Below are 25,352 nucleotides of genomic sequence, written 5' to 3' on the forward strand. Positions count from 1 at the left end.
CTAACAAGAGTCAAGTTGGTCCCAAGAGATTTATTTAAAATTTGAACATTATATCACAAGATTATGAGGAAATATCAGGACATTAACCAACACTTTTAATTGCTGCACAATATCTGTAATTAATATTTATTTTGCTCATAATAAAATTGCCAACGATCCCACCGCACTCCAAGCGCACACCAACATGCAACTCGCGACGCGACCGCGAGAGCCACTCGAGAACGGGGAGCCATCGCTCGGGAACGGCAGCGTCGCCGGACTCTCTGCCTGCGCCGTTGATGTCGTCGGCGACAGACCCTCCGCGGAGGCGGCGGTCTCGTTTTCCGCCACGCTCACGCTGAGTTTCATCCCTCCCAGGCAATGCAGCTGGTTCCCGCACACGAAGTACCGGTCTCCAGCCGCCGTCAGCTCCACCGTCGTGTTGCCGTTGCTGCTCGTCAGCAGCGGGCTGGCCAAGTCGCAGCTCTCGTACCCGGCTTTGTCCACCTCGCTCACGCTGTGGTATCTTGAGTACTGAAACACTGCCGCAAATTCAATTCGTTAAATGAAAAACTCAACATTAATCAACATCGACAGCTTTCGTATCGTCAAGCAACGTACCTAGAGAGTCTCCAACATAGAAGATCTTGGAGGCGACCCAAGAAGCGAGGTCGGCACTGATATCCCAGCCGGCGCGACCGCCGACGGTGTACTCCGTGGAATTACCGGAAACGGAGAGGCACAGCAGGGCCATAGCAAGCATAAGCAGGAAAAGCCTGGTCGCCATGGCTAGCGATATATTCACAAAGAAAAGCGTTTTGGGGTATAAATTGGAGAGGGTTTGGGCGGTTAATTGTTAGCCTACTCTGCACCTACTTGCTTTGCTTGTGTTGCTAGTTAACAGTGGAGATTTGGAAGGGCCGATCCTAATGGTTGAGAAAAGTATCGAATTTGGTTTTGTTTAATAGACAAGTAGGTAGGGAAGATCGAGTAGGTGGTCTACATGAAATAGATAGCACCTGATAACAATGAAACTAAAGGAAGCCCAATTCATGTTGATGATCTTCCTTGTGTACTTCTTTAGCATTTTTTCTGTCTAACAATAAAGCTAATATTGTACCTTAGTATTGACTTGATATTTTGCTTGAATGTTCCAATTAATTGCGTCTCAAAATGGATTAGGCGACATATTTTTAAATTATAGTAGTGATAGCCTTTGTATAAATGTATGATAGTGATTAATCTACACCAAAGTATTACCATACTGAGATGCGTTTAATGTATAACCATTTCAAAATTTCAATTAATCTACACAATTCGGTTCTCAATTTGCATCTATCTATTTTTAGTTATTTCTTTTATGTTCATGCTCGAAGTTTCAAAGTTAGGAGAAATCTCATGCTAATCTTATTATTCCCATGCGTCAAACATAAGCGATTCCACAGATACAGAGTGGAATATGAACGTAGCTAAACAGCCCTGCACTGCCTCTCTCCTAGCCCACGACCCCGACGAGTCCCACAAGCACCAGCCCACCAAGCACCACTTTCCCTCCAGCAATAATCCCAGCTGAAGACGTCGACGGAGGAGCACCAGATGACGAGCCGGAAGCTGACGGGGTCGTTCCCGAGGACGACGACGGCGAACTCGGTGTTGTGGAACCGGCGACGGTGACCTCCAGCTTCATGCCGCCGGAGCAGTGGCCGGGAGTGCCGCAGATGAAGTACCTGCTGCCGGGCTCGGTGAGACTGATCTTGGTGCTCTGGTCAGTGTACGTCTGGATGGAGTTGCTGGAGGAGCATGCGTTGAAGTCCGACTCGCCGACCTCCGTCACGCTGTGCTGCGAACTGTACTGGAAAACTGACCGACCGGCGACAAAATCCAATTCCATAGCGTTTTTGGTCACGATTCATCGAATGCATTTAACAAATAAGCAAAAAATATATGTGTGTGAAAATTAATAAGCTTAATTACGTAGTGCGTCGCCGACGCTGAAGGTTTTCCCGGAAGCCCACGAATTGTAATCGACGCCGCTCGTCCACCCTTGCGAACCGCCGACGGTATAGTCGGTGGCGGTGGCAGCCGGAACAGCTACTGCGATAAAGATAAGAAGAGCTGCTGGTATAGCCATCATCTCTGGTGTTGATCGATAGATCGAAGCTGGCCTAAAGCAATGAATTAATGGACCGATTGTTGGTGCCATGTTAAATATAGGCACTGCGAACTAATCTAATCATTGATTTATGAATTGGTTGAGTGATTTGGCTGATATACTAATGGGCAGTTATCAGTTCATCACCAACTCTCTTGACTTCGGTGCACCTAATCCAATGAAGTCATTGTTGTCGGACTTTCCTCCTCTTTGCTGACTTAATATGTCTACCTGAGTCTCGGGAGGGAACTCTTTTGGTGATGAACTTTGGGCAAATATTAAAAAGATGTACAAATCGTCAAGAAGGATAGAAAAAAAAAATATATGTTTTACTATAATTATCGTAGTAAATGATCGGGTAGTTACTATAATTATTTTAAAATAACTTTGATCAATTTAAAATGATTTTAATATTTTTTTATTGTAAAATACGACCATTTAATAATATGGGTTATTAGAATAATAACCTAATAGGATTTTTCAAGAATTTTAAGGTATTTTTTTTAGATTTATTTGGAAGTCCTATGGTGAAGTTTAAGGGGATAATTGTTAAGCATAAGATGGTAATGGAAATCAATATTACAGGAGGCCAAGTGAGAAGTTAATTGTAAGCGGCTTAATTAACCATCCTACCTATATATTTAGAAGCTATAGGGCTTAAAGCCCTAAAAAATGCTGTCTCCCCTCCTATTCGCCCCTTCGCCTGATTCCATCGACCCAGCGTCGCGACGACATCTTCACACCCGAGCTCACGACGACGCGGAGTTCGCCGAAGCTGTCCAGTCCTCTACCTCTTGGTTACAGTGTCACCGGAGGCCCCTCTCTTCGGATTTGCTGCTTCGTGCGAGGACCGTCGGGCAAGAGGAGCAGAGCTGAAGACCGGAGACGCTAAGGCCCGAGCTCGATCTCAGCTGAGGGTGCATTCCAATCGGTGGTCACATCGTTCCCTAGCACTAACGCTGAGCTACCTCCGTCAGATGCTCTTCGCCGCTTGGGAGGAGACTGCCCCCGAGGTAAGTGAGATGTGGATTGTTTCCATTCGGGTTTGATTTCCTTAGATATGTGACTTGAGGTCGGGAGGGGAAGATTAGGGTAACTGTGGGTTGTTTCTTGGCAGTGGCACACTGTGAGGAGCCCGGCCATGATCTCCAACAGCAAATCAACACCGGCGGACACTCCAACAGATGATTTCAGACCGTGAGTCATTGGGTAAGTCATCTGCAGCTTTTGATATAGATTTGCAGTTCAAAATTATTAGGTTTCGGTAAGGATCATGTGTGAATTGGATGTGAATGTATTGTTGGTAGCTCTGTAGAAGCTCTGATCTGCGGATCAGTGATAGCGAACGACACTAGTGAGCTAGTACCGACGATTCCACCTTCCAACAGTGAGTCAACAGTGGGGAGTTAGGTAAGGTATGTTGATTCTGTTAGAGATTGGAATATTAGAAGCAAATGGGAAGTTGTTTTGATGGATGCTCAGATGATTGATAGCTGTTGGTTTTGTTTAAGGAGGTGATAACCTTGTTCAGTAGATGGCTATTTGTATCTAGTGATTTAGCAATTTTAGCAAGGTTAAGGTTTTGCTGGAGTTGTGGAAATAGAGAATGTAAACTCGAAGTGTGGATTAGTTTCGGATAGAGCAAAGGGGATTATTTGGGAAAAGAATGAGTTGGATTAATTATTTGTCTCGTATATTGGATTAGATAAAATTGATATGTTGACGCAGGACTTTGATCGAGGCGGGTGTCATGACAAAGTGACATCAGATTCAGCCTACACTTAGAGGCGGGTACTTCTTGCTTTATCTCTTTAGTATATTGATCTTAGTGCATGAGCTATAAATTTAGATAGCTATCATGTTTATCTTGACTCCACTCTTATTTTTCCTGCACTTGGTACTTCCACTCAATCTTTGAGCTACTCGTTTCAATTTCTATACAGTTTCACGTTGCTATCCATGATATTTAGCAGATACCAGATACTAGATACCAGATACTAGATATTAGATATTGGATAAAAGGACACTTGATACCATGCTTATTTGCTTGAAGGTTGTTTATTCACCTTACTGTGAATGCTGGCTTCATGTAGCATACATGTTTCTGTTAATATATATGATGACTATTGTTTTGTACGCATCATGTCATTGCATGCATGCAGGCGACCACATCTTCCTTGTGGGGGTGTGAGTCGTCGGGTCGCGCCGCACACTCGGTCACTCATGGGTAGTGGTAGCTAGAGGAGATGTCGCTTGTCCTGTCGTGTCGCACCGACCACTCATGGGTAGTGGTAGCTAGAGTTGCGAGCAGCAGAGACCCCCTTCACTTTGTAGCTAGATAGCTACTTAGCACCTATCCATCCGGTCACTCGAGAGTAGTGGCGGCCTTTGGGTGGTACTGTTGTCATTGATCCGGCCTCTCGGCCATACAAGGGTCGTGGTGCAGAAAGGTGGGTGGGGTGACCATCCGTGCATACGCTGTTATTATTATATACCTGCTGATGCTGTTGCTTATTTATGCTGCTGCTGCTTACTTATGTTGTTGTTACTTACTTATGCTATTGTTGTTTATTTATGCTGATATGCTCCCATAGGTTGAGATATATATCTGAGGTATGTGTTTAGACACTGGTTTATTTATGGGTAGAAAACCTCCCATGATATCCTTGTAGTTATGAGCAGTACTGTAGCAGGTCTGAACTATTCTCGACCTTAGTAGCCTAGGATATGGTTTCAGGTATGGACATACATTATGTTTTCACAGTAGTAACTGTTATTTATCTTTTTGAGACTATTTCCTGTTGTACTCTTGTCTCTGTATATTACTCATGCACTATCTATTCTTTAATCGCTGAGTTTTATACTCACCACCTCGTACATTGGTAATTTCACCAGGTAACCAATAGTGATGCCAGTACACTTGGGGGATCCCGACTGCCAGTCCCACATCGCTTCCGAGGACGGATTTTCGATTTTGTTTAGCTTTATGGTTATGAGTTGAACTTTTGAACTTGGTGTTGTAATAACCCTTTTGGGGACTTGATGTTATTCTGTGATTGGTTTTGCTTTGTCGAGGAGTCAAGCCGGGCCGGCCTGTGGTGAGTAGTTTTGCTATTTTGTTCTTGTTGTTTCGTTTTCCGCTGTGTTTGATTTATCAGCCGAGTGGGCTGCTTATTATCTGTGTGGATATGTTTAGTTCTAGCCGAGTTAGCTATATTTTACATATGTATATCTGTTAGCTATGTATACTGGTTCATTTGCCATTGCTACAGGGGAGGTGTTGTCCGACTTTCGTCGGACAACCTTACTCTCGGGGCGTGATAATTTATTAGTATCAGAGCCACATGTTTACGATGCCTAATTCGTACGTTTTGGATTTTCATGATTTGATTTCTCGAAGTGACTTTTTGAGATTTGGGACCAAGCAGCGACGGAACACCTCCAAGTTATAGGTTGTAAGTTTTATAAGTATAGTCATATATTGTTGGTATTACTTATTAATGGTTTATAACAGGTATGAGACAAGGTCGGTCGGCAGTCAGTTCTCGTCATGGTCCGGGGTGATCACAGAAACGACCTATCGAGACAGAGGAGCCAGAACCAGTGACCTAGGAGGCGGATTCTTCTAGGGATTCAACTGATGTTGAGACGGTTAGTCGGGGACAAGCTCATCCGACTCCTCACAGAGATCAGGGGCGTCAGCCTCAGGAGATCCCTTTAGTCGTACCACCTGTGGGAGATCGAGAATTCCAGCCTCGGGGGATTCCCTCCGCGATACCATCAGCATTTCCTTCGCCCGCTACTACCGACTGGATGAGGGATCGAGCACGTATACCATTACTGGCAAGGTCCGTCAAGGACAGATTCACCTTATACCAGGGCGAAGCAGATCCTTGGGTTGCTCGTAGTTGGTTGAAGAATCTGGAGAGCACTTTCGGGTACCTGAATTGTACAGATGAGGAGAAAGTGAAACTGGCAGCGTATCACCTCTGGGATCAGGCAGTCACATGGTGGGACATGCAGAAGATGATCATTGGGGAGCAGCGCATCACGTGGTCAATGTTCCGAGATGCTTTTGAGCGGCAATATTTTCCAGCCACATTTTGTCTAGCTCAGCGCCAGGAATTTCTGAATCTCAAGCAGGGCGACCGATCAGTGTTGGAGTACAACGCAGAATTCTGTAGACTAACTGAATTTTGTCCACGCTTAGTGGCCCAGGACTATGATCGTATGCAGTAGTTTACCCAGGGTCTTGCAGCATACATTCGGCTCAGGATGTTCAGATTTCCGGGTAGCTCCTACCGAGAGGTTTTGGATCAGGCATTTTCCATTGAGATGACTCAGCAGCAAGTGGCTCAGGCGAAAAATAATGACAAGCAGCTGTCACAGAAGAGAGGGAATACGGGTCAAGACTTGCAAGTTACTTCCGAAGGATCTTCTCGGCCGCAGAAAACAGGACGAACCATGGATGAGTCTACTTGTTCCCCTAAGAGAGATCGGAAGAAGGACATTAGTGAAACTAGGTGTTTCCAGTGCGGCTCGAAAAGTCACCGCAAACATAATTGTCCGTTGGATCACTCTATATGCTTCTATTGTAAGCTTCCGGGCCATGAGAGTCGGGAATGTGCCCTGAAGGCTCAGTTGGAGACTACTACAGTTACCTTTCAAGGAGATCGACCCACCCAACCATGGCAGCAGAGAGGATCTCAAAAGACTCAGAGTGTGTCACGTCAGCAACGACCGTTGTTTTCTCAGGGACGGATATATCATATTCAGGGGTAGGAACCAGCGACTACACAGTATTCTGCCGCTGCGTCTTCTCATCAGGCATTTTCAGTACAGCAGGATTTTCATCCATCTCGGCTTTACTCGGCATATCAGCAGCAACCTCAGTCTCAGTATCAGCAGCTGGTTCCTGCACTTCCGATTCCAGCACAGACCACCCCAGACATGCCTCAGCTGAGCTCAGAGGAGGGTCGCATTTATGCTGTCACACGAGAGGAGGCACAGGGAGCTGAGAGATCGGTCTTTCGAGGTATTATGTTACTTTATACATTTATAATAGATCTATTGATAGATATTGGTGATTTTTATTTGTTCATCCCTCGAGTATCTTTGGATAAAATCGGGGTGTTACCTACACGCTAGACACGTGAGACATCAGGATCCTTACCATCTAGAGAGATACTTATTAACAGTCAAGGAAACGAAGGATGTCCTTTAGATTCCGATGGTCAGACATTTATGTTGTAAATTTGGGGATCAAATTTTTATTAGTGAAGGAGAATGTAAAATCCGATCATTTAATAATATGGGTTATTAGAGTAATAACCTATGAGGATTTTTCAGAAATTTTTAGGTATTTTTTCTAGATTTATTTGGAGGTCCTATGGTGGAGTTTAAGGGGATAATTGTTAAGCATAAGGTGGTAATGGAAATCAATATTACAGGAGGCCAAGTGAGGAGTTAATTGTAAGAGGCTTAATTAACAACCCTACTTATATATTTAGAAGCTACAGGGCTTAAAGCCCTAAAAAACACCGTCTCCCCTCCAGTTCGCCCTTCGCCCGATTCCGCCAACCCAGAACCGCGACGGCATCTTCACACCCGAGCTCACGGCAACGCGGAGTTTGCCGAAGCCTTCCAGTCCTCTACCCCTTGGTTACAGCGTCACCGGAGGCCCCTCTCTTCGGATTTGTTGCTTCGTGCGAGGACCGTCGGGCAGGAGGAGCAGAGCTGAAGACCGAAGACGTTGAGGGTAGAATCGTCGGAACCCCGAGCTCTATCTCAGCTGAGGGTGCATTCCAATCGGTGGTCACATCGTTCCCTAGCACTAACGCTGAGCTACCTTCGTCGGATGCTCTTCGCCGCTTGGGAGGAGACTGTCGCTGAGGTAAGTGAGATGTGGATTGTTTCCATTAGGGTTTGATTTCTTTGGATCTATGACTTGAGGTCGGTAGGGGAAGATTAGGGTAACTGGGGGTTGTTTCTTGACAGTGGCACACTGTGAGGAGCCCGACCAAGATCTCCAACAGCAAATCGACATTGACGGACACTCCAGTAGATGATTTTAGGCCGTGAGGCATTGGGTAAGTCATCTGCAGCTTTGGATATAGATCTGCAGTTCAAAATTATTAGGTTTCGGTAAGGATCATGTGTGAATTGAATGTGAAAGTATTGTTGGTAACTCTGTAGAAGCTCTGATCTATGGATCGGCGATAGCGAACAACACTAGTGAGCTAGTACCGACGATTCCACCTTCCAACAGTGAGTCAACAGTGGGGAGTTAGGTAAGGTATGTTGATTCTGTTAGAGATTGGAATATTGGAAGCAAATGGGAAGTTGTTTTGATGGATGCTCAGATGATTGATAGCTGTTGATTTTGTTTAAGGAGGTGATAACCTTATTCAGTAGATGTCTATTTGTATCTAGTGATTTAGCAATTTTAGCAAGGTTAAGGTTTTGCTGGAGTTGTGGAAATAGAGAATGTAAACTCGGAGTGTGGATTAGTTTCGGATAGAGCAAAGGGGATTATTTGGGAAAAGAATGAGTTGGATTAATTATTTGTCTCGTATATTGGATTAGCTAAAATTGATATGATGACGCAGAACTTTGATCGAGGCGGGTGTCGTGACGAAGTGACATCAGATTCAACCTACACTTAGAGGCGGGTACTTCTTGCTTTATCTCTTTAGTATATCGATCTTAGTGCATGAGCTATAAATTCAGATAGCTATCATGTTTATCTTGACTCCACTCTTATTTTTCCTGCACTTGATACTGTTGGTGCGGTTGACACTAACGGTCTAACTCAGGTTTTGATGAATGACCAATCAGGTTAAGTTAGGTTTGTCATTGTCTAACACTTTGATCGAGTGTGCAGGCGAAGTCCAGACAGGTCGACGGGCTGACTGGATATCTGGCACGAAGCCTAGCTAGGTCAACGAGCCGACCGGATAGCTGGCACGAAGTCTAAGCGGGTCGACGGGCTAACCGGACGCTTGGCACGAAGTCCAAATGTGTCGAAGGGCTGACCGGACTTTTGGCATGAAGTCCGGCTAGGTCGACGGGTTGATCGGATAGCTGGCGAGAAGTCCAGACGGGTCGAAGGGCTGACCAGACGTCTGACAGGTGAGTAAAGGTAAGTCACTAGAAGGGAGTGACTGTGAGGACATATTCCGGGGAAGGTAACTTAGGCGCCGATCCGACTTAAAACCATTTCGGAACTCTAAGTCAAGATCTTGACTAGATTCCGGTCTCAAAGAGACGGAATCTAATTAATACTCTTTCTGCCAAATTATAAACTGTGCTAACACTTTGTTTTGCAGGATATACATTGTATATTTGCCTTGGACTAACCTTGTCTTGCAGGAGAAGGAGTTTCTGGAGAAAGGTGATACGGGCGCCCGGAGGCAAAATGTTATCACTTCGCGGCGTCGACACGTGGAGCTTCCTGGTTGGCTCAGCTACGTCGCTTCAGGGCGCTCCGACGGGTTACGGGCACCCCGAACCTCCTATATAAGGAGGGTCAAGGCTGAAGCTTCAACAACAACTTTGAACGAACAATCTACTCTACTGTGCTCCTGCAACGCCGCGAGGCTACTCCGACAAAGCGTCGTCTTCAATTTATTTCTTTCATTTTGTCGGTATTTTCTTTTCTATCAGTTCTTGTACTTTAATCTTGTAATTCCATTTTCGAATTGATAGTGATTGCCCAATGAAAGTACTCAACGAGTACGGGTCTTGGAGTAGGAGTCGACACAGGCTCCGAACCAAGTAAAATCGAACCGTGTTAGCATTGTTTTGATTTCGTCTTTTCCACTGCGCTTACTCTCATATTTTTGTAATCGATATTCACCCCCCCTATCTAAATTCATGATCCAACAGATACTTCCACTCAATATTTGAGCTACTCATTTCGATTTCTATACAGTCTCACGTTGTTATCCATGATATTTAGCATATATCAGATATTAGATACCAGATACTAGATATTAGATATTGGATAAAAGGACACTTGATACCATGCTTATTTGCTTGAAGGTAGTTTAATCACCTTACTGTGTATGCTGGCTTCATGTAGCATACCTGTTTCTGTTTATATATATATGATGACTGTTGCTTTGTACGCATCATGTCATTGCATGCATGCAGACGACCACATCTTCCTTGTGGGGGAGTGAGTCGTCGGGCTAAGCCGCACACTCGGTCACTCATGGGTAGTGGTAGCTGGAGGAGATGTCGCTTGTCCTGTCGTGTCGCACCCGACCACTTATGGGTAGTGATAGCTGGAGTTGCGAGTAGCACGGACCCCCTTCATTTTGTAGCTAGATAGCTACTTAGCACCTGTCCATCCGGTCACTCGAGAGTAGTGGCGGCCTTTTAGTGGTACAATTGTCATTGATCCGGCCTCTCGACCATACAAGGGTCGTGGTGTAGAAAGGTGGGTGGGGTGACCATCCGTGCATACGCTGTTATTATTATATACCTGCTGATGCTGTTGCTTATTTATGCTGCTGCTGTTGTTGCTTACTTATGTTGCTGTTACTTACTTATGCTACTGTTGTTTATTTATGCTGATATGCTCCCATAGGTTGAGATATATATCTGAGGTATGTGTTGTAACACCCACAAAATTATACGATAGGTATATAAATATTATTTTCCTTAGAGCATAAAGAAATGAGAAGAATAAGAGAAAAAGGAAAATAAAAACAAAAGAAAATATAGAATAAGAAGAGGTGAGGTCAAGGATTGAACCTTGAACCTCCCATAATTGATGGAGATAAATTGATGAATGATAACCATTAGGATAAGGAGAAATAATTGGATAGAAAGGAATGAAAAATTTAGTTAAAGGAGAAAAGAAAACTAAGCAAAAAGGAGCAAGAGAAAATCAAGTTGCTTTCCTTCTTTTCTCTCTTGGTTAAGAAAAGGAGCAAGCAAAAGAGGGATTGTCTACTTCCCTCCCTCTCTCTATTTTCATGGGAATTAAAGGAGTGGGGGAAAAGAGGAGTTGAGGGAATGAATGAGGACATGTTTCATTTGGCAAAGGGATAAATAGGTTTAGAGAAGAAAAACAAGGGATTAAATTCATTTTCTTCTTTCTCCTTCTCCTTTCTTCATTCTTCACCGAACCAAGAAAACTTCCCTCTCCTCATTTCAATAGCTAAGTTAAGTTCTTCTCCAAGAAAGCTAATTTTCTGAGAAGAAACCTTCAAGTTCTAGCCCTTACAAGCAAAGGAAACAAAAGGAGGTACAAGAAGAAGAAGCTTCCTCCTTCCTTGACACCTAGAACACTTTTCTCTCTAAGGAAAACCACAAGCGAAAGGATGTAAGTTCCCTCACCTGTGGTACAATAGCTCTTGTTATTCTATGAAGATTCGGTTACATAAAAATCTAAGAAAACATCATGAAGAATTCCAACCAAGATAAAACCAAAGGAAGGACCTAGGGAATGAAAAGATCTAAATTTGATATGCTCGATATTTTTCTTGTAACATGTATTTTATGATAAGGATTTACCTCATGTTTCTATGTTAAAATGTTTGGTAGAACTTAGATTCATGAGTATTCGGCCATGGTAGAACTAAGGGCCTAGGAAAGCTTTAATTTAAAATTAAGCATGCCATGATCTCCCTAAGATAAGATATGAAACTATTATGATATGTCCATGATTGTATGTTAAGTTGAACTCTATTTCATGTCCATGAAGGTTCGGCCATGTTTAGTTTTGAAGCCTAGGAGAATTTAAAACAAGTCTAAGATGCTCATGACCTCCTTGATGAAATGTTATGAAACTAACTTAATGTTCTTATGTTTATTGTTGCATGGAAATTTAATTACATGCTCTATAACATTCGGCCACATCATGTTCAAGGGCTTAGGAAATTTAGAACCTAACTCAACTATGCTCATGTTATTCCTTGAAATATTTGCTTTGAAAGTTGTTTAAGGTTCTCATGCTTTTAGGACACTTGAACCTTAGTTTTAAGTCCTATAACATTCGGCCACATCATTTTCAAGGGCTTAGGAAATTTAGAACCTAACTCAACTATGCTCATGTTATTACTTGAAATATTTGCCATGAAAGTTGTTTAAGGTTCTCATGCTTTTAGGACACTTGAACCCTAGTTTTAAGCCCTACAAGTTTCGGCCACTTCATGATTAAGGGCTTAGGAAACTTAGAACCTAACTCAACTATGCTCATGTTATTCCTTGAAATATTTGCTTTGAAAGTTGTTTAAGGTTCTCATGCTTTTAGGATACTTGAACCTTAGTTTTAAGTCCTATAACATTCGGCCACATCATGTACAAAGGCTTAGGAAATTTAGAACCTAACTCAACTATGCTCATGTTATTCCTTGAAATATTTACTATGAAAGTTGTTTAAAGTTCTCATGCTTTTAGGACACTTGAACCCTAGTTTTAAGCCTTACAAGTTTCGGCCACTTCATGATTAAGGGCTTAGGAAACTTAGAACCTAACTCAACTATGCTCATGTTATTCCTTGAAATATTTGCTTTGAAAGTTATTTAAGGTTCTCATGCTTTTAGGACACTTGAACCCTAGTTTTAAGCCCTACAAGTTTCGACCACTTCATGATTAAGGGCTTAGGAAACTTAGAACCTAACTCAACTATGCTCATGTTATTCCTTGAAATATTTGCTATGAAAGTTGTTTAAGGTTCTCATGCTCTAGGACACTTGAACCTTAGTTTTAAGTCCTATAACTCTCGGCCACTTCATGTTTAAGGGCCTAGGAAACTTAGAACCTAACTCAACTATGCTCATGTTATTCCTTGAAATGTTTGCTATGGAAGTTGTTTAGGGTTCACAAGCTTGAATGATAGTTTTTAACCCAATGTATGCTTGATAAGTTTCGGCCATGATAAGTTGTAAGCTTAAGAATCCTAGAACTCTACCTAAACTTGCTCATGGTGTTTCTTATGGTATAAGAAATGATGCTTACTTAGGGTTCACATGTTGGTATGGAGTTTTTACCAAAACCCCAATCTATATGGTTCGGCCACTATAAGACATTAGGGTTAGAAACCTAATTATGTTTTTCATGTATATTATATGTCATGATTAGGAGATTTCTATGCTTCTATGTTTAATTATGCACCCTTATGATCTATACATGATGGAAACCCTTATGCTATGATGTGTATTATTTATGATGAGTTATGTGCCAATTTATGCATGACATATGTGATGAGCTGTGTGCCTAATTTATGCATAAAATATATGATGTGCTGTGTGCCCAAATTTTTACATACCATTAGGATGAGCTGTGTGCCCAAAAATTCTATATGATATGATATGATAAGAGATACGATGTGCAAGAAATGATAAGAACCATGATATGTAAGACATGCTATTTTACTTTATGTATAACTTGTACCAAGGGTAGGCTCCATAAGTGCCCCGGGGTCGATGGACTAAGAAACGAACCTCGTTAGGGACGAGCTCCTAAGTGCCCCTAGGTCGATGGACTAAGAAACGAGCCTAGTATGTATGCCTTGTAGGGTTCAAGACTTGCTACCTTGGACCTATATAGGACGCGCACATTTATGTATGTGGTACAAGCCGGGGCCCTAACCATGTTATGATTATGTTTAAGTATGTATGAAATAAGTTTTCAAAGGACATATTGCATATATTATTGCATGAATCATGTTTTTAAAAATCATCTTGCATAACACATTATGATTATGTTACGATATACCATGATGCCTATGATTATGTTATGTTATGTTAGGATGAACCTTATGATTATGTTTTGATATGTTATGATCATGATCATGTTATGCTAGAATGCACTTTATGACCTTATGAGGATATGCCATGATACCATATGATTTTGTTATGATATGATGCTTCTATACCTGATATGATGAGTTATCTTTATGCTTTATGCATTGAAGCTTTATTTATGCTATACGGTTTTTGTGAATAGGAAAAAATCTTACTGAGCCTTGAGTGCTCACAGCTTACTTTCCTTGTATCACAGATAAGGGCAAAGAATGGATGTACTAAGGGATGAGCAGGAGGGGCAAGAAGGACGTGTGTAGTAGTGACTTGGCTAAAGAGGAAAAACCTGCTTTTAATTAATAAGAATTATGTTCATGTTGTTTTCCTTTATAACTCTATGGCACTTCATTATGCTCTTTAGTATCATGGTCTAAGTTTATGTTAAGCATGTTATGTGACTCATATGATAGGTAGTTGATGATGATGTGTTAAAGAGAATAGAAGAAATGTTTAAAGAAAAAAAAATATAGGCTATAGATAAGACTTCCGCTGTTTAAGAAGAAAAGATAAGTAACCCCCGTCAGCTTTAGCAGGAAGGGGCGGGGCGTTACATGCGTTTAGACACTGATTTATTTATGGGTAGAAAACCTCACATGATATCCTTGTAGTTATGAGCAGTACTGTAGCAGGTCTGAACTATTCCCGACCTTACTAGCCTAGGATATGGTTTCAGGTATGGACATACATTATGTTTTCACAGTAGTAACTGCTATTTATCTTTATGATATTGTATCCTGTTGTACTCCTGCCTCTTTATATTACTCATGCACTATCTATTCTTTACTCGCTGAGTTTTATACTCACCACCTCGTACATTGGTAATTTCATCAGGCTAGGTAGCCGATAGTGATGCCAGTACACTTGGGGGATCCCGACTGTCAGTCCCATGTCGCTTCCGAGGACGGATTTCCGATTTTGTTTAGCTTTCTGGTTGTGAGTTGAACTTTTGAACTTGGTCTTGTAATAACCCTTTTGGGGACTTGATGTTATTCTGTGATTGATTTTGCTTTGTCGAGGAGTCAAGCCGGGTCGGCCCGCGGTGAGTAGTTTTACTATTTTGTTCTTATTGTTTTGTTTTCTGCTGTGTTTGATTTATCAGTCGAGTGGGATGCTTGTTATTTGTGTGGATGTGTTTAGTTCTAACAGAGTTGACTATATTTTACATATGTATATCTGTTAGCTATGTATACTGGTTCATTTGTCATTGTTACAGGGGAGGTGCTGTCCGAGTTTCGTCGGATAACCTTACTCTCGGGCCTTAACATTTATAATTTTGTATGAGTTGATAAAATATGTTGAAATATTAATGTTTAGAATTTAGAATTTAGAATTTAATATTTAGAATTTAAGATTTAGAATTTAAAGTTTTTGTGCACGTCTAATTACTTCAGTTCAAACTGTGCAACTTGAGTTTGGTGATCAACTGCATTTTTTTTTAACTTAAGCGATCTTTTTATTTGCCCAACATTGTGAATAATCAATTCAAATAGTAAAGTTGAATAAAAAGGAAATTAGTTCAAAGAGATGTAGACGTTTATTATTTCATAACAATAGTTTAGTAACAATAATTAATTTAAATTCTCACACAATCCAATAACAATCAGCTTAATTATTACATAACAACAGTCCAAAAGTAATCCTACCTCATAATCACACTGCTAAATTGTTGGTACTGTAACACTAATTAACCATGCCTTCTTTGGCGGCATTATTATCATTACTAGTCCATCATCGACACACGATATGATTTGGCATGAAATTCGAATCGGATCATTCCCGCCTACAAAACACATCTTCTCGAGTCCAAGTTGCTTCACCCAACCTTCCTCTTGTGCACCACTGACCGTCTCATCTATGACATTCGGACTCATGATAGTATGCGTCTCGACTATCTTATCGCCCGAGTGATCGCTTACGATAAGAGAGTAATTCGATAAATCCTTCTTTCGGAGTCTCCTTGTAGCCACCTGAAAGTAATTGTCTGCGATTTGGCAAACATTGTCAGTCTCTGGGTTAGCCGCAAACAGTAGGGTGGTGTTAGCCGCACTCGGATTCGAGTTCGAGCTCAAGCCGAGGTCGATGGACTTAAGGTGGTTCGATTGGCCAGGTCTTTGAAAATAGGCGAGGTGGAAGATGGATGAGTCAGTGAGTTGACCGTGGGACAACATGGCGGCGTGAGTCCGAGCCCATGACTGGAGGAAGTGCCCTAAGAAGAAGGGGTCAGCGAGCAGGAGGCTGCAGCTGATGCCTATGGAAAATCCACCTCCATGGAATTGAGTCACCTGGACGTAGAACAAGGCTGAGAAGTTTGGGTTCTCCTCGTCGACGTCGACCCAGTGAGCCAAGTGCGCCTCCCAGCGGTCGCCGTCGCCGGACATGAACTCCGCCATACTCGCCTCCGCGGTGGCCTGGACCAACCGCGCCCCGCAGTCGTTGAACTTGACTTCCCAGCGCCCGCTCCCATCGTTCTCCCGCCTTAGCCGCCCGGCCATCACCGGCTCCGTCGCCAGCGCCGCGCTCAGCGACTCCTTGATCCACGCCCCCACCGTCGCCGGCGTCGCCGACCCTTTGTCATCGTAGTACAGCACGATCCGCACCCGGCTCTGCAAAAGCTCGGGGCGGAGCGGGCCGCCGGTCGTTGAGAGGCGCTGCGACCGCCCCGGCGGCGTCACCGCCACCGGCATCACCGACTGGATGACGTCGATGTGAATCTGCTTCCGGGGAGCGGCGGCGGCGGCGGCGGCGGCGGCGGCCATGGCTCGCTAAACGCTGGCAAAAACAGAGCGAACGGTACAGCAGGGAATCCCAATTTCTGCTTCTACTTGCGTACGCTGCCTTGAAAGAAGACGGTATTTATTAAGAAGAAGTAGAAGAAGAAGAATAAATTTATCGGTTTACGTCAAAATGAGAAGAATTGATTGGCAGCGACCTGTAATACAATCGCCATGTGAAAAGTAGAGAGGCAGATGGAGCAGGTGGCAGGCGAAGGCGTGCTTTGATTGCACAAGGAGACGCTTTCAACTACATTTACGATACTGTTGTTCGTAGATTTGCCAGAGAAAGATTCAGTCAGTAGTAGCAGCAGATGAGCGCCCCCCGATGCTTCAACTCTGTTTCTGGGCCATTGCTTCAGGAAATTGGCTTTCACCAAGAACAGTTCGAGTAGTTGATGCAAGTCACCGACTGCGAATCTCGCAAGAAGCCAGGGACGAAATGTAGATATACATCCTTTTTCAAATGGATGGCACATGGAACTTATTTATTGCTAACAATTTAATTTTGAGATGATCTTAGTTGACTCATTCAACATAATTAATCGGTGACAATAAAGCCGCGTTTCAGATGATCTACTCAAAGTATTTCATCTAAACATACTAAAAAATTGATTTCCTGAACAGAACAAGATAAGAACAAGTACTGAAAATATGATAAGTTTGTTGGACGTTGTTGGAGATTCTGAGAAAAATGATTGAATTTGAAATTATAAAATTAAATCAGTCCGTCTTTCTCTATTGAGAGGCCTGTATAGATAATTTTAAGTTGCCGGTGAGATTAATTTTTGTCAAGTGCTATCGAGTCGGAACGTTAGTTGCCCAAATAGATACCGAGTTGAGAGGAAAAGATGTCAGGTACAACAGAATTGAGATGGTGAATACCGAGTGCTCTAGAGTGGATGTCGAATTTCTCGAGTAGATGCCGACTCAGATGCAAGCTGACTAAATCATCGAGTCAGGAAATGAAGATGTCGAGTCGGGAAAGGTTCTTGATTGCTCAGAAAGTAAGACACTCAGGCCTACATTCAACGTAGATTTTTTAAAACATATTTTTTTCACTTCCGATTGTATTTTGAGATTATTTGGATCATATATTTTTCAGGATATAATGATCAACCGTGATCTACACCGAACATTAATAGTCATAAAAAACTAAAAGGTATCCAAATACTATCATAAGTATTCCGCCAAACAAAAGATCATTACAGAGAGGCTGAGAGCTAAGTGGAAATGTGTGGATGGAGATTTCTTTACTATAAATTTTGCTTATGTTCTTTTGTTCAAATTCTAGTCTTCTTCTTTGATTATATTAGTACCCTTGTCCAAATCGAATTGTCAGCCAAATCAGGTTAGGCATATTTTATCCCAATCGATCTGACATTCGACACGTATAGATTATGCTAACATACAAATCAACTTAATTCAATGTAAATCCAAAACTTGAATTTACATCCCCTGTACATCCATACATACAATAATATAAAACAACTAACTAATCTTAAAACTTCCCATACAACTTAACATCTCATTCATAATAAAATCTTCATTTCCTGACCACCCATTCACATTTTTACCCAAGTTAAAATTAGAATTCAGTAAGCTCTTATTCATTTTTCAATTTAACTCTTCAAATTTATACTACAAATTAACTATTGATTTTGCAATTATTCTCTTTCAATTTAATTAAATAAGTGAACACTTAATTTATATAATTAATCAATTAAAATAATTAACAACAAATTCCAGTTTTTTTTAAAATTACTTTAACTAGACAACACTTTGAAACTTCCCTTTGTTTTCTCCTAAGTGGCTAAGGGATATGTGAGTTATGAAAACATGGAAAGCATTTTGAAAATATTAAACTTCATAGGGTATTTTTAAAAAGAGGCAAATGTATAGGGGCAATGTCGAATTTCTTACTTTGATGGGAGGTTTATGTAAGTAAGAAGTCAACGCCGAGAAAGTTGGGAAACAAAATAGATTTTCTTTTTAGAAAAAAAACTTTTTTTCTTTTTTCCTAAAACTAATTACAAGTCTTATATCGATTTTTTATTTTGCAAAAAATATTAACAGCAGTGCCTCGTGGTCTTCCTTCTCAGGCGAGGAAGACGCGAATGCTGCCGGTTTTGTCGCCTTCGCAAACTGGGCACGCGTCGGCCGCGGCGTCACAGGCTTCGCACAGGCAGAGGTGGCGGCAGGGGAGGAGCACCATCATCGCCGGTCGGCCTCGGCACGCACGGCACGTGCGCGCCGCGTCGTTGCGGTTTGGGTCAACAATGGCCGACCCCGCATCCTCGGCCGGCGGGGCGTCTCCACTCCGCGCCTGGGATAGCGCTGCCGCTGCGGCTGCTGCCTGCTGGAGTTGAGAGTGGAGGGAAGCTGCCATCACCTGGTCGGCCATGGCCTTGGCTTGCCACGCGTTCGACTCGCTTCGGAGGCGGACGAGGCGGTTCTGGAGCTCGGCGCTCCTCTGCGCCGCTCTCTCCACCTCCGCCTGCTTCTCCCGGATGCGATTCGCGGCGTCCACGCTAGCGGCGCACAACAAAGATCGGTAGTGCATCCGATGCCTCTCCACCAGCGCGATCTGTAGTTGCTCGCCCTGAAAAGGAGAAGTACAACACTTTTTCGAAGCCGTAATCGGACAAATTAATCGATCGGAGAAGGGATTAGAAGCGAATGGTACCTGGGCGCGAAGGAATTGCTCGATTTCTTCCTTGTGCCGGTCGATTTGGGAGATTAGGTCAATGGACAAAAGAAAAGAGGGGAGGGAAGAGGAAGAGAAGGGAAGGGGATTGGTCACGGTTTGGGTTTGCTGTTGGTATTGTTCTTCCAAAGAAAGACGGAGGCCGGTGGATACAACCGGAGGCGGGTGGCTCTGTACCTGTGCAAGGCTGACGATCACCGGAGATGAAAACGGGGTGCGATTGTGTTGCGGACGTAGCGATAAGAGATCAACGGACCCGTTTTGCTGCGGCAGCGCTGCCGCTGGGTCGGCGATGCTCTCTGCACCTCTCTTCCTCGGATTCCCTGCCACTGTTGAAGAAAACGATTGCACCTCCATCAGCGAACCAAATCAACAACAAACTGCGCAAGAAGACCAGATCAACAACAAACTGCGCACCTCCACCGGTCAGCAACAACGCTGAAGGATCAAGAAAGCCAGCAGCGGCTCGAGGCAAGTCCATCTCTTTCCTATCCCGCTCGCCTCTGTGCCAATCCAGCAATCAAAAATCGCCAGAAGAAACCAACAAAATTCGATTTTGAGAAAGAAACTGTTTGAAAACCATCGACAAACCGTTCAAGATTGGAACTTGAACTTCGATGGAAGAGGATCGATTGATTACCCCATCTGGAACGGAAAGTTACAGGCGCGTCGGGAATGAACAGCCATTACTGAAAGCTTTGAATGCAACTTTTTTGTAGCTTCTGTTGCACTTCTTCTCCTCCTTCTTCTTCGTTCTCGTCCTCCCGCCTCTCTTGCCGTCTTCTATTCGATGCTGGAATTGTATCAAAAACGGAGATAAATGCGATGGACACGACCGAAACACTCCAAATAGATCTTCTTTTACTCCTCCACAAGGAGCGGCGGAAAGTGTGAGGAAGAGAGCGAGATGATGATGGTGCTAAGCAGCATGTAAGTTCTCTTTCCTGTTTGCTATTATGCTTTGAATAAATCGATCCACTTTCCTCAGTAACAGTGTCTCATCTGGTGCTGAGATTTCTTAAGCCAGTCATTGTGCTTGCTGCATGGATTTCCATAGATGCTCTTCTTGTTTGCTATCATATTTATTTGGTGCTGTTACTGCTTCTCTTTCTTGACATTGGAGTGGAGTCCAAACTTCAGACCCGACACTTTTCCTTTTCTTGCTTCTTTTCCTTCTCTTGGAAAACCATTAAATGCAGCTTAGAAACAAACTCTTCGTCTTCAAAGTTGGGTTACAAATACAAATTGTCACCGTAAATGAAAGGTCAAATTAAAATGGTGTTTGTATTGGATTGCAGTGGATATGAATAATTCAATTGCACAATATTTTTCATGCTGTTTTAAATATTGTCATGCATGACATCAATTAAACTATATTATATTATACATCTACAATTTTTAATTTTTTTGTCAAACTTCTTCTAGTGTTATCTCCGGATGTGCATGCGGTGATCTCGAGGGTTTCAGCATGAAGGCGACATCCAAAGAGAACAATTAAGGGTAAAATTTCTTTGGGTTGACCACAAGCAGCTCTTGGTATTAGAAGAAGCTAATTGTGTCAATTTTTATGCTTTGTGCAATATTGGTCATTCTTAATGTGATTAAGAATATACTCTCTTTTTTTCTACGGTATAAAGTGTGAATGCTTAATTATGCTCGAGATGTTGATAATCTTGATTAAATACTGTATTTCGGCATTACATCATGTCATCAACTTATAAACTATTGATTTAACATGTTCCTATTGATTGAAAGGGCTCTTTGTATTTACTTTGTGTTGATTTACTCAAATTGGGAAGGTCGAAGGGAGATGGTTAAGATATTTGTTTAACTTGTAGGTCTCTATCGAACTAGTCGATTTCTCACCCTGCATTTTCCTTGTGCTTGTATACCACATGTCTTCTTCTCGAACGAAAAATTCAAACAAGAGTTGTTAGCTTGCATCTCCCTTGGTTGATTCCTCGTGCTTTCTTCCAGTGCCTTGTGCTTACATGCTCGTGCACCTTCTCCTTCTTTTCCCTTTGTTCGGTCATCCAGCCATGTGTGCTCTACATCTCCTGGAATTGAATTATTGCACCTTCGCCAGCGACAATTTGCACAATTGTATTAAATTTGGAAAACATTGCCAAGGTGACCATTGCACCTTCGCAGAAGCATGCCCTAACTTTTGATGCTAAAGGTGGAGAATGGCCTACTCATGGATGGTGGCAGAAAGAAAAAAAGTTGAAGTGTGGAGCTTGATCATTTCAAATGAATGCCCCACCTTATTGTCAATCTCAATAACTTTCTTTCTTGGTCTTTTGTTTCTGTACCTGACAACCAGAGGAAAATCTGCATTCAAGATCTTGATCGACAAGTCCTTCTACCGACAAAAGATCATATGATATGACCTATATCTACTAGATATCAGATATACACCATATATGTAGGAAACAGAGTTTTATTTTAAATAAATGTTATTATTCCTATTTTTTACTACTATGCAGTTAAATATGGGGATGTTGTGCAGAATTATGGCCGCTTTCAATAGAGTTATATTTCTTCCACAATTTATATTATATGAATCTCTAGATCTAACTAGGTAAATAATAGTCTCTTTTGATAGCTAATAAAGGAGGACTTGGTATCCTTCCCCCAAAATGCTTCTTTAATCTAGAAAACAAAAGAGAGAGAGAGAGAGAGAGAGAGAGAGAGAGAGAGGAGTAAATGGAAATGGCATCATCCATTACAGGCCTATGTTTTCCTCTCAAAGCTAGGTTTTAATAGTAGCCAAAGAGGATTATGTTATCTCAAGCGTCCTTATAGTTTGTCTCAAGATTATGTGATGGGAGATAAATTATGAGATCAGTTTATAGTCAACCGTCCAAGTAGAAAGGAGGTGGAAGGAATTTTTTTTCTCCGAAGACATACACCAAAGTTAGGATTTAATAGCTTGTAGTTGAAGTGATCCATGTAACTATCAAAGATAAAATGATCGTCATCTTTTGTTTCTTTTTTCTTCCTCCAAACATGGTTTTTTTATCAATATTCATAAAAATCTCCACATTAGTTCAAAAGGTTGACAAATGTATCGCAATTGCCTCATATCTCAAAGGGTATTTTCAATAGTTAAAATTCTAAATGAGTTTTTTTTACGCTTCCAATATACCACATCAACGTTATAAAATTTTATTAAAATTTGTCCAATGGTTAGAGCTCTAAGTGACCTTTTTTGTGGTCTAATTTATAGCATGCATATTATATCAATTTCAAAACAAATAAGCAGGTTTGAGTTTTTTACTAATGCTCTTAAATTATAAACCTCAAACCTCATCTCTATAATAGTTCAAACTTTTTTATTCAATTTTTTTAACGGTAAATCTATTTGACCAGAATCTGATTCGCCATAATTGAATTGTAATACATGCATGTAATTAATATATAGAGATGATATTACTAAAATATCCTTAATAATAATTTATAAAGTGTATTTTGTCTGACCAAATTCTAGCCATTTAGTATTTTCTTTTTTTTTTTAATTCTACAAAGCTCTCACAAATCTTATATTGGAGATGCCCTAACCTAAACTACAGGTCATGCCAACAACCACACTGTGGCATTTACTGAAGTATGAATTCTAAGAGAGGCACTGTGTTTAATTCTTCTCATAGAAAATGATGTTTATTAAGGCAATTAACTATTCCACTAATCGGAGAGAACAAAAAAAAAAAAAGGTTGGGACTCATATTTGAACATATTTATTGGAGGAAAGCAAATTATGAAGATGAAATTTGTTCCACATAGTCTGAGAAAAGTCATACTCTAATTAGGTGAAATAGGATAGAAGATCCTAGAGAACTCCAAATCTACTCGAATCCTCTTGTTGCATTTTGTCATTCATCTCATGGAGCTTTTCATGCTCATCTAATTGACTAGTCATACTCGATAGGGACATATACGAAGATTTTTAAAGCCATCTAGACAACTGATTAAATAATGATTCTGATTAATCTTATTCTTAATTCTTCTCGATCCAATTGAGCAGGGTCACTCACATAAGTTGTTCGATAGCAAGTAGCTGTGCAATAATAATGATATCATAGTAAAGAAAACAAGAGAAGCAGTAAACAAAAGAGGAAGATGGATTCTCCTTTGTCAGTCTCTTCACTTTAATTTTATAGATGGAACATGATTTGTCCTTTTATTTTTGCTCATATTCACTCAGTCCATGAGCAAATTAAATGCCCATTTGCCTCTTTTATCTGACACCAAACATGTGAAGGACAAGATGAGCATGGCATCTGAAACCACAAAGCAATTAGTCATCTTCAAAAAGAAGTCAATGCCAGAAAATCTGATTGGTTATAATCACATTGGAAATGGATGATTTACTCTCTTTTTTTCTTAATCAGGTTTTTTTTTCCATTGGTTCTTTTACTGTGACTCAATTCTTTTGCTATCTGCTTTTGCTTTGCACTAAGGCAAAAAATGAATTTCAGATTTACGATCTCAGCAAGTTAAACTATCTTTTTTTTCTTCTTAGTAGATCATCTAAGATGGAGTTACAATGAAGTGTTATTTTCCATCTTCCTTCCACTAGATTTATACCTCGAGTCCTGAAAAGCTTCATTTATGTATGCCAAAGCGTATGAATATTATTGGACTGAATAATTTCATGTTTCTAGGCGCATTCCCAGGGCACAATAAATTTTTATGTCTTCAATCTTTGAAATAGTATAGATGACTGTGCAGTGGATGACCTACCTACTCCTACTCTTTAACCATTCAAAAATCAATGACGCGAAAAAATATAAAGTTCATGATCTACCAATGCCATGGAAATTGAGTATAAAAACTCAAGTGTTGTTCAAGCACTACGACCGTCCAGTTGAAATTAAACCTTTCACATGGTCACCCATTTCTGTGCAATCACTCCCATAGGCTGTTAGGTTTTCGAGGTCTGATTGGTCTTCTTATTGCGGGTTTCCCACAATAGTCAAATAGTTCAAGTGAGAAACATGGTGTTTTCCCAATGAATCACTTCTCCATTAATTAGGTTGCGTTTTCACTTGGCTCGACAAAGAACAGTAAACTTCATAACCAAGGATCAAATGCATAGGCATCTACAGTATACTTCATAAATAAGGATCAAATGCATAGGCATCTCACATGTATGCTGTGTGTAGCAAACGGCCTAAAAAGATATGATTTATATATGAAGTACATACAAGAAGGCTAAACAAACCTTAACATGTGCAAAAACATGTGATTGCTGAAAAATACCTTCAAAAAATAAGATGTCAATGAGGTGCATGTTATTTTCTTTATAATTGGAGTGCTATACATGTCATCATTTGAAACCGAAACACACTGTGGCAATAATAAAAAAAAAAGAAAGTAATTTCTTCCCATTATTGAAGTTAGGTTGCTGATTAACACACCTTTCTTTCTTATTATATTTTGAGGTGATTAGGCCTCTCTTTTACTCAAGTCTTAGATAAGGATGCCAGCCTCACTGTCTTCATTTGAGTTAGGCCAAGTGATCTTTAATTGATTCGACGACAAAGGAACTTTAACTGATCCAACCAACTGTGTTTGTTTTCTTGGAAGGATGTGCAATTATGATGGTGCCATGTTGATGGCACCTTATTCCTTTGTGCATCATACTGGTCCTTAGAAAAGCTCTGTACTGCCTTTGCAACACCTCCATTTCTGACTTGGGATGGAAACAGTAAAGTCTTGGCCATCTCTCTTTAACTGCAAGTGCTTCTTAGTGCTCATCTCCATCTTCCCATTTGACACAAAAATGCCATTTGGTTGGTAAGGAAAACCCACTACATTGTTTCTTCTGCCTAAATAGTGAATAAGAAACTCCTAAAGTTGCTCATGAATGTGAGTTGACAACAAGAGCCAAATCAAGAACATCATAGCCACTTACTCAGTTTTTG

The 25,352-nt window shown here is 41.3% G+C and overlaps 4 protein-coding genes across 6 annotated transcripts; all 4 read right to left on the bottom strand.

Moving 5' to 3' along the window:
- Positions 1-34: 34 nt before the first annotated feature.
- On the bottom strand, positions 35-791 carry LOC121994398 (stellacyanin-like). Its single transcript, XM_042548447.1, has 2 exons — positions 601-791; positions 35-521 (listed from the first exon to the last, which is right to left on the bottom strand). The coding sequence occupies exons 1-2, from the start codon at positions 764-766 to the stop codon at positions 136-138; spliced, it is 552 nt and encodes a 183-aa protein (XP_042404381.1). The 5' UTR covers positions 767-791; the 3' UTR covers positions 35-135.
- A 572-nt stretch (positions 792-1,363) lies between these two features.
- Positions 1,364-2,221, bottom strand: LOC121994399 (mavicyanin-like). Its single transcript, XM_042548448.1, has 2 exons — positions 1,954-2,221; positions 1,364-1,839 (listed from the first exon to the last, which is right to left on the bottom strand). Exons 1-2 carry the CDS (start codon positions 2,180-2,182, stop codon positions 1,475-1,477), a joined length of 594 nt encoding a protein of 197 aa, XP_042404382.1. The 5' UTR covers positions 2,183-2,221; the 3' UTR covers positions 1,364-1,474.
- A 13,294-nt stretch (positions 2,222-15,515) lies between these two features.
- Positions 15,516-17,161, bottom strand: LOC121998034. The gene is made up of 2 exons (XM_042552743.1): positions 16,877-17,161; positions 15,516-16,778 (listed from the first exon to the last, which is right to left on the bottom strand). The coding sequence occupies exon 2, from the start codon at positions 16,701-16,703 to the stop codon at positions 15,606-15,608; it is 1,098 nt and encodes a 365-aa protein (XP_042408677.1). The 5' UTR covers positions 16,704-16,778; positions 16,877-17,161; the 3' UTR covers positions 15,516-15,605.
- A 1,524-nt stretch (positions 17,162-18,685) lies between these two features.
- LOC121998035 (BOI-related E3 ubiquitin-protein ligase 1-like) lies at positions 18,686-20,719 on the bottom strand. Of its 3 annotated transcripts, XM_042552746.1 has the most exons (4): positions 20,066-20,697; positions 19,843-19,928; positions 19,405-19,754; positions 18,686-19,320 (listed from the first exon to the last, which is right to left on the bottom strand). In XM_042552746.1, the coding sequence occupies exons 1-4, from the start codon at positions 20,110-20,112 to the stop codon at positions 18,817-18,819; spliced, it is 987 nt and encodes a 328-aa protein (XP_042408680.1). In that variant the 5' UTR covers positions 20,113-20,697; the 3' UTR covers positions 18,686-18,816. The 3 variants fall into 3 exon arrangements, with proteins under 3 accessions (XP_042408680.1, XP_042408679.1, XP_042408678.1); XM_042552745.1 differs by having other exon boundaries at positions 18,686-19,754; positions 20,017-20,719; XM_042552744.1 differs by having other exon boundaries at positions 18,686-19,754; positions 20,066-20,712.
- Between the last annotated feature and the right edge of the window lie 4,633 nt (positions 20,720-25,352).

This window comes from Zingiber officinale, chromosome 6A (genome assembly GCF_018446385.1).
Source record: "Zingiber officinale cultivar Zhangliang chromosome 6A, Zo_v1.1, whole genome shotgun sequence".
NCBI classification, from domain to species: domain Eukaryota; kingdom Viridiplantae; phylum Streptophyta; class Magnoliopsida; order Zingiberales; family Zingiberaceae; genus Zingiber; species Zingiber officinale.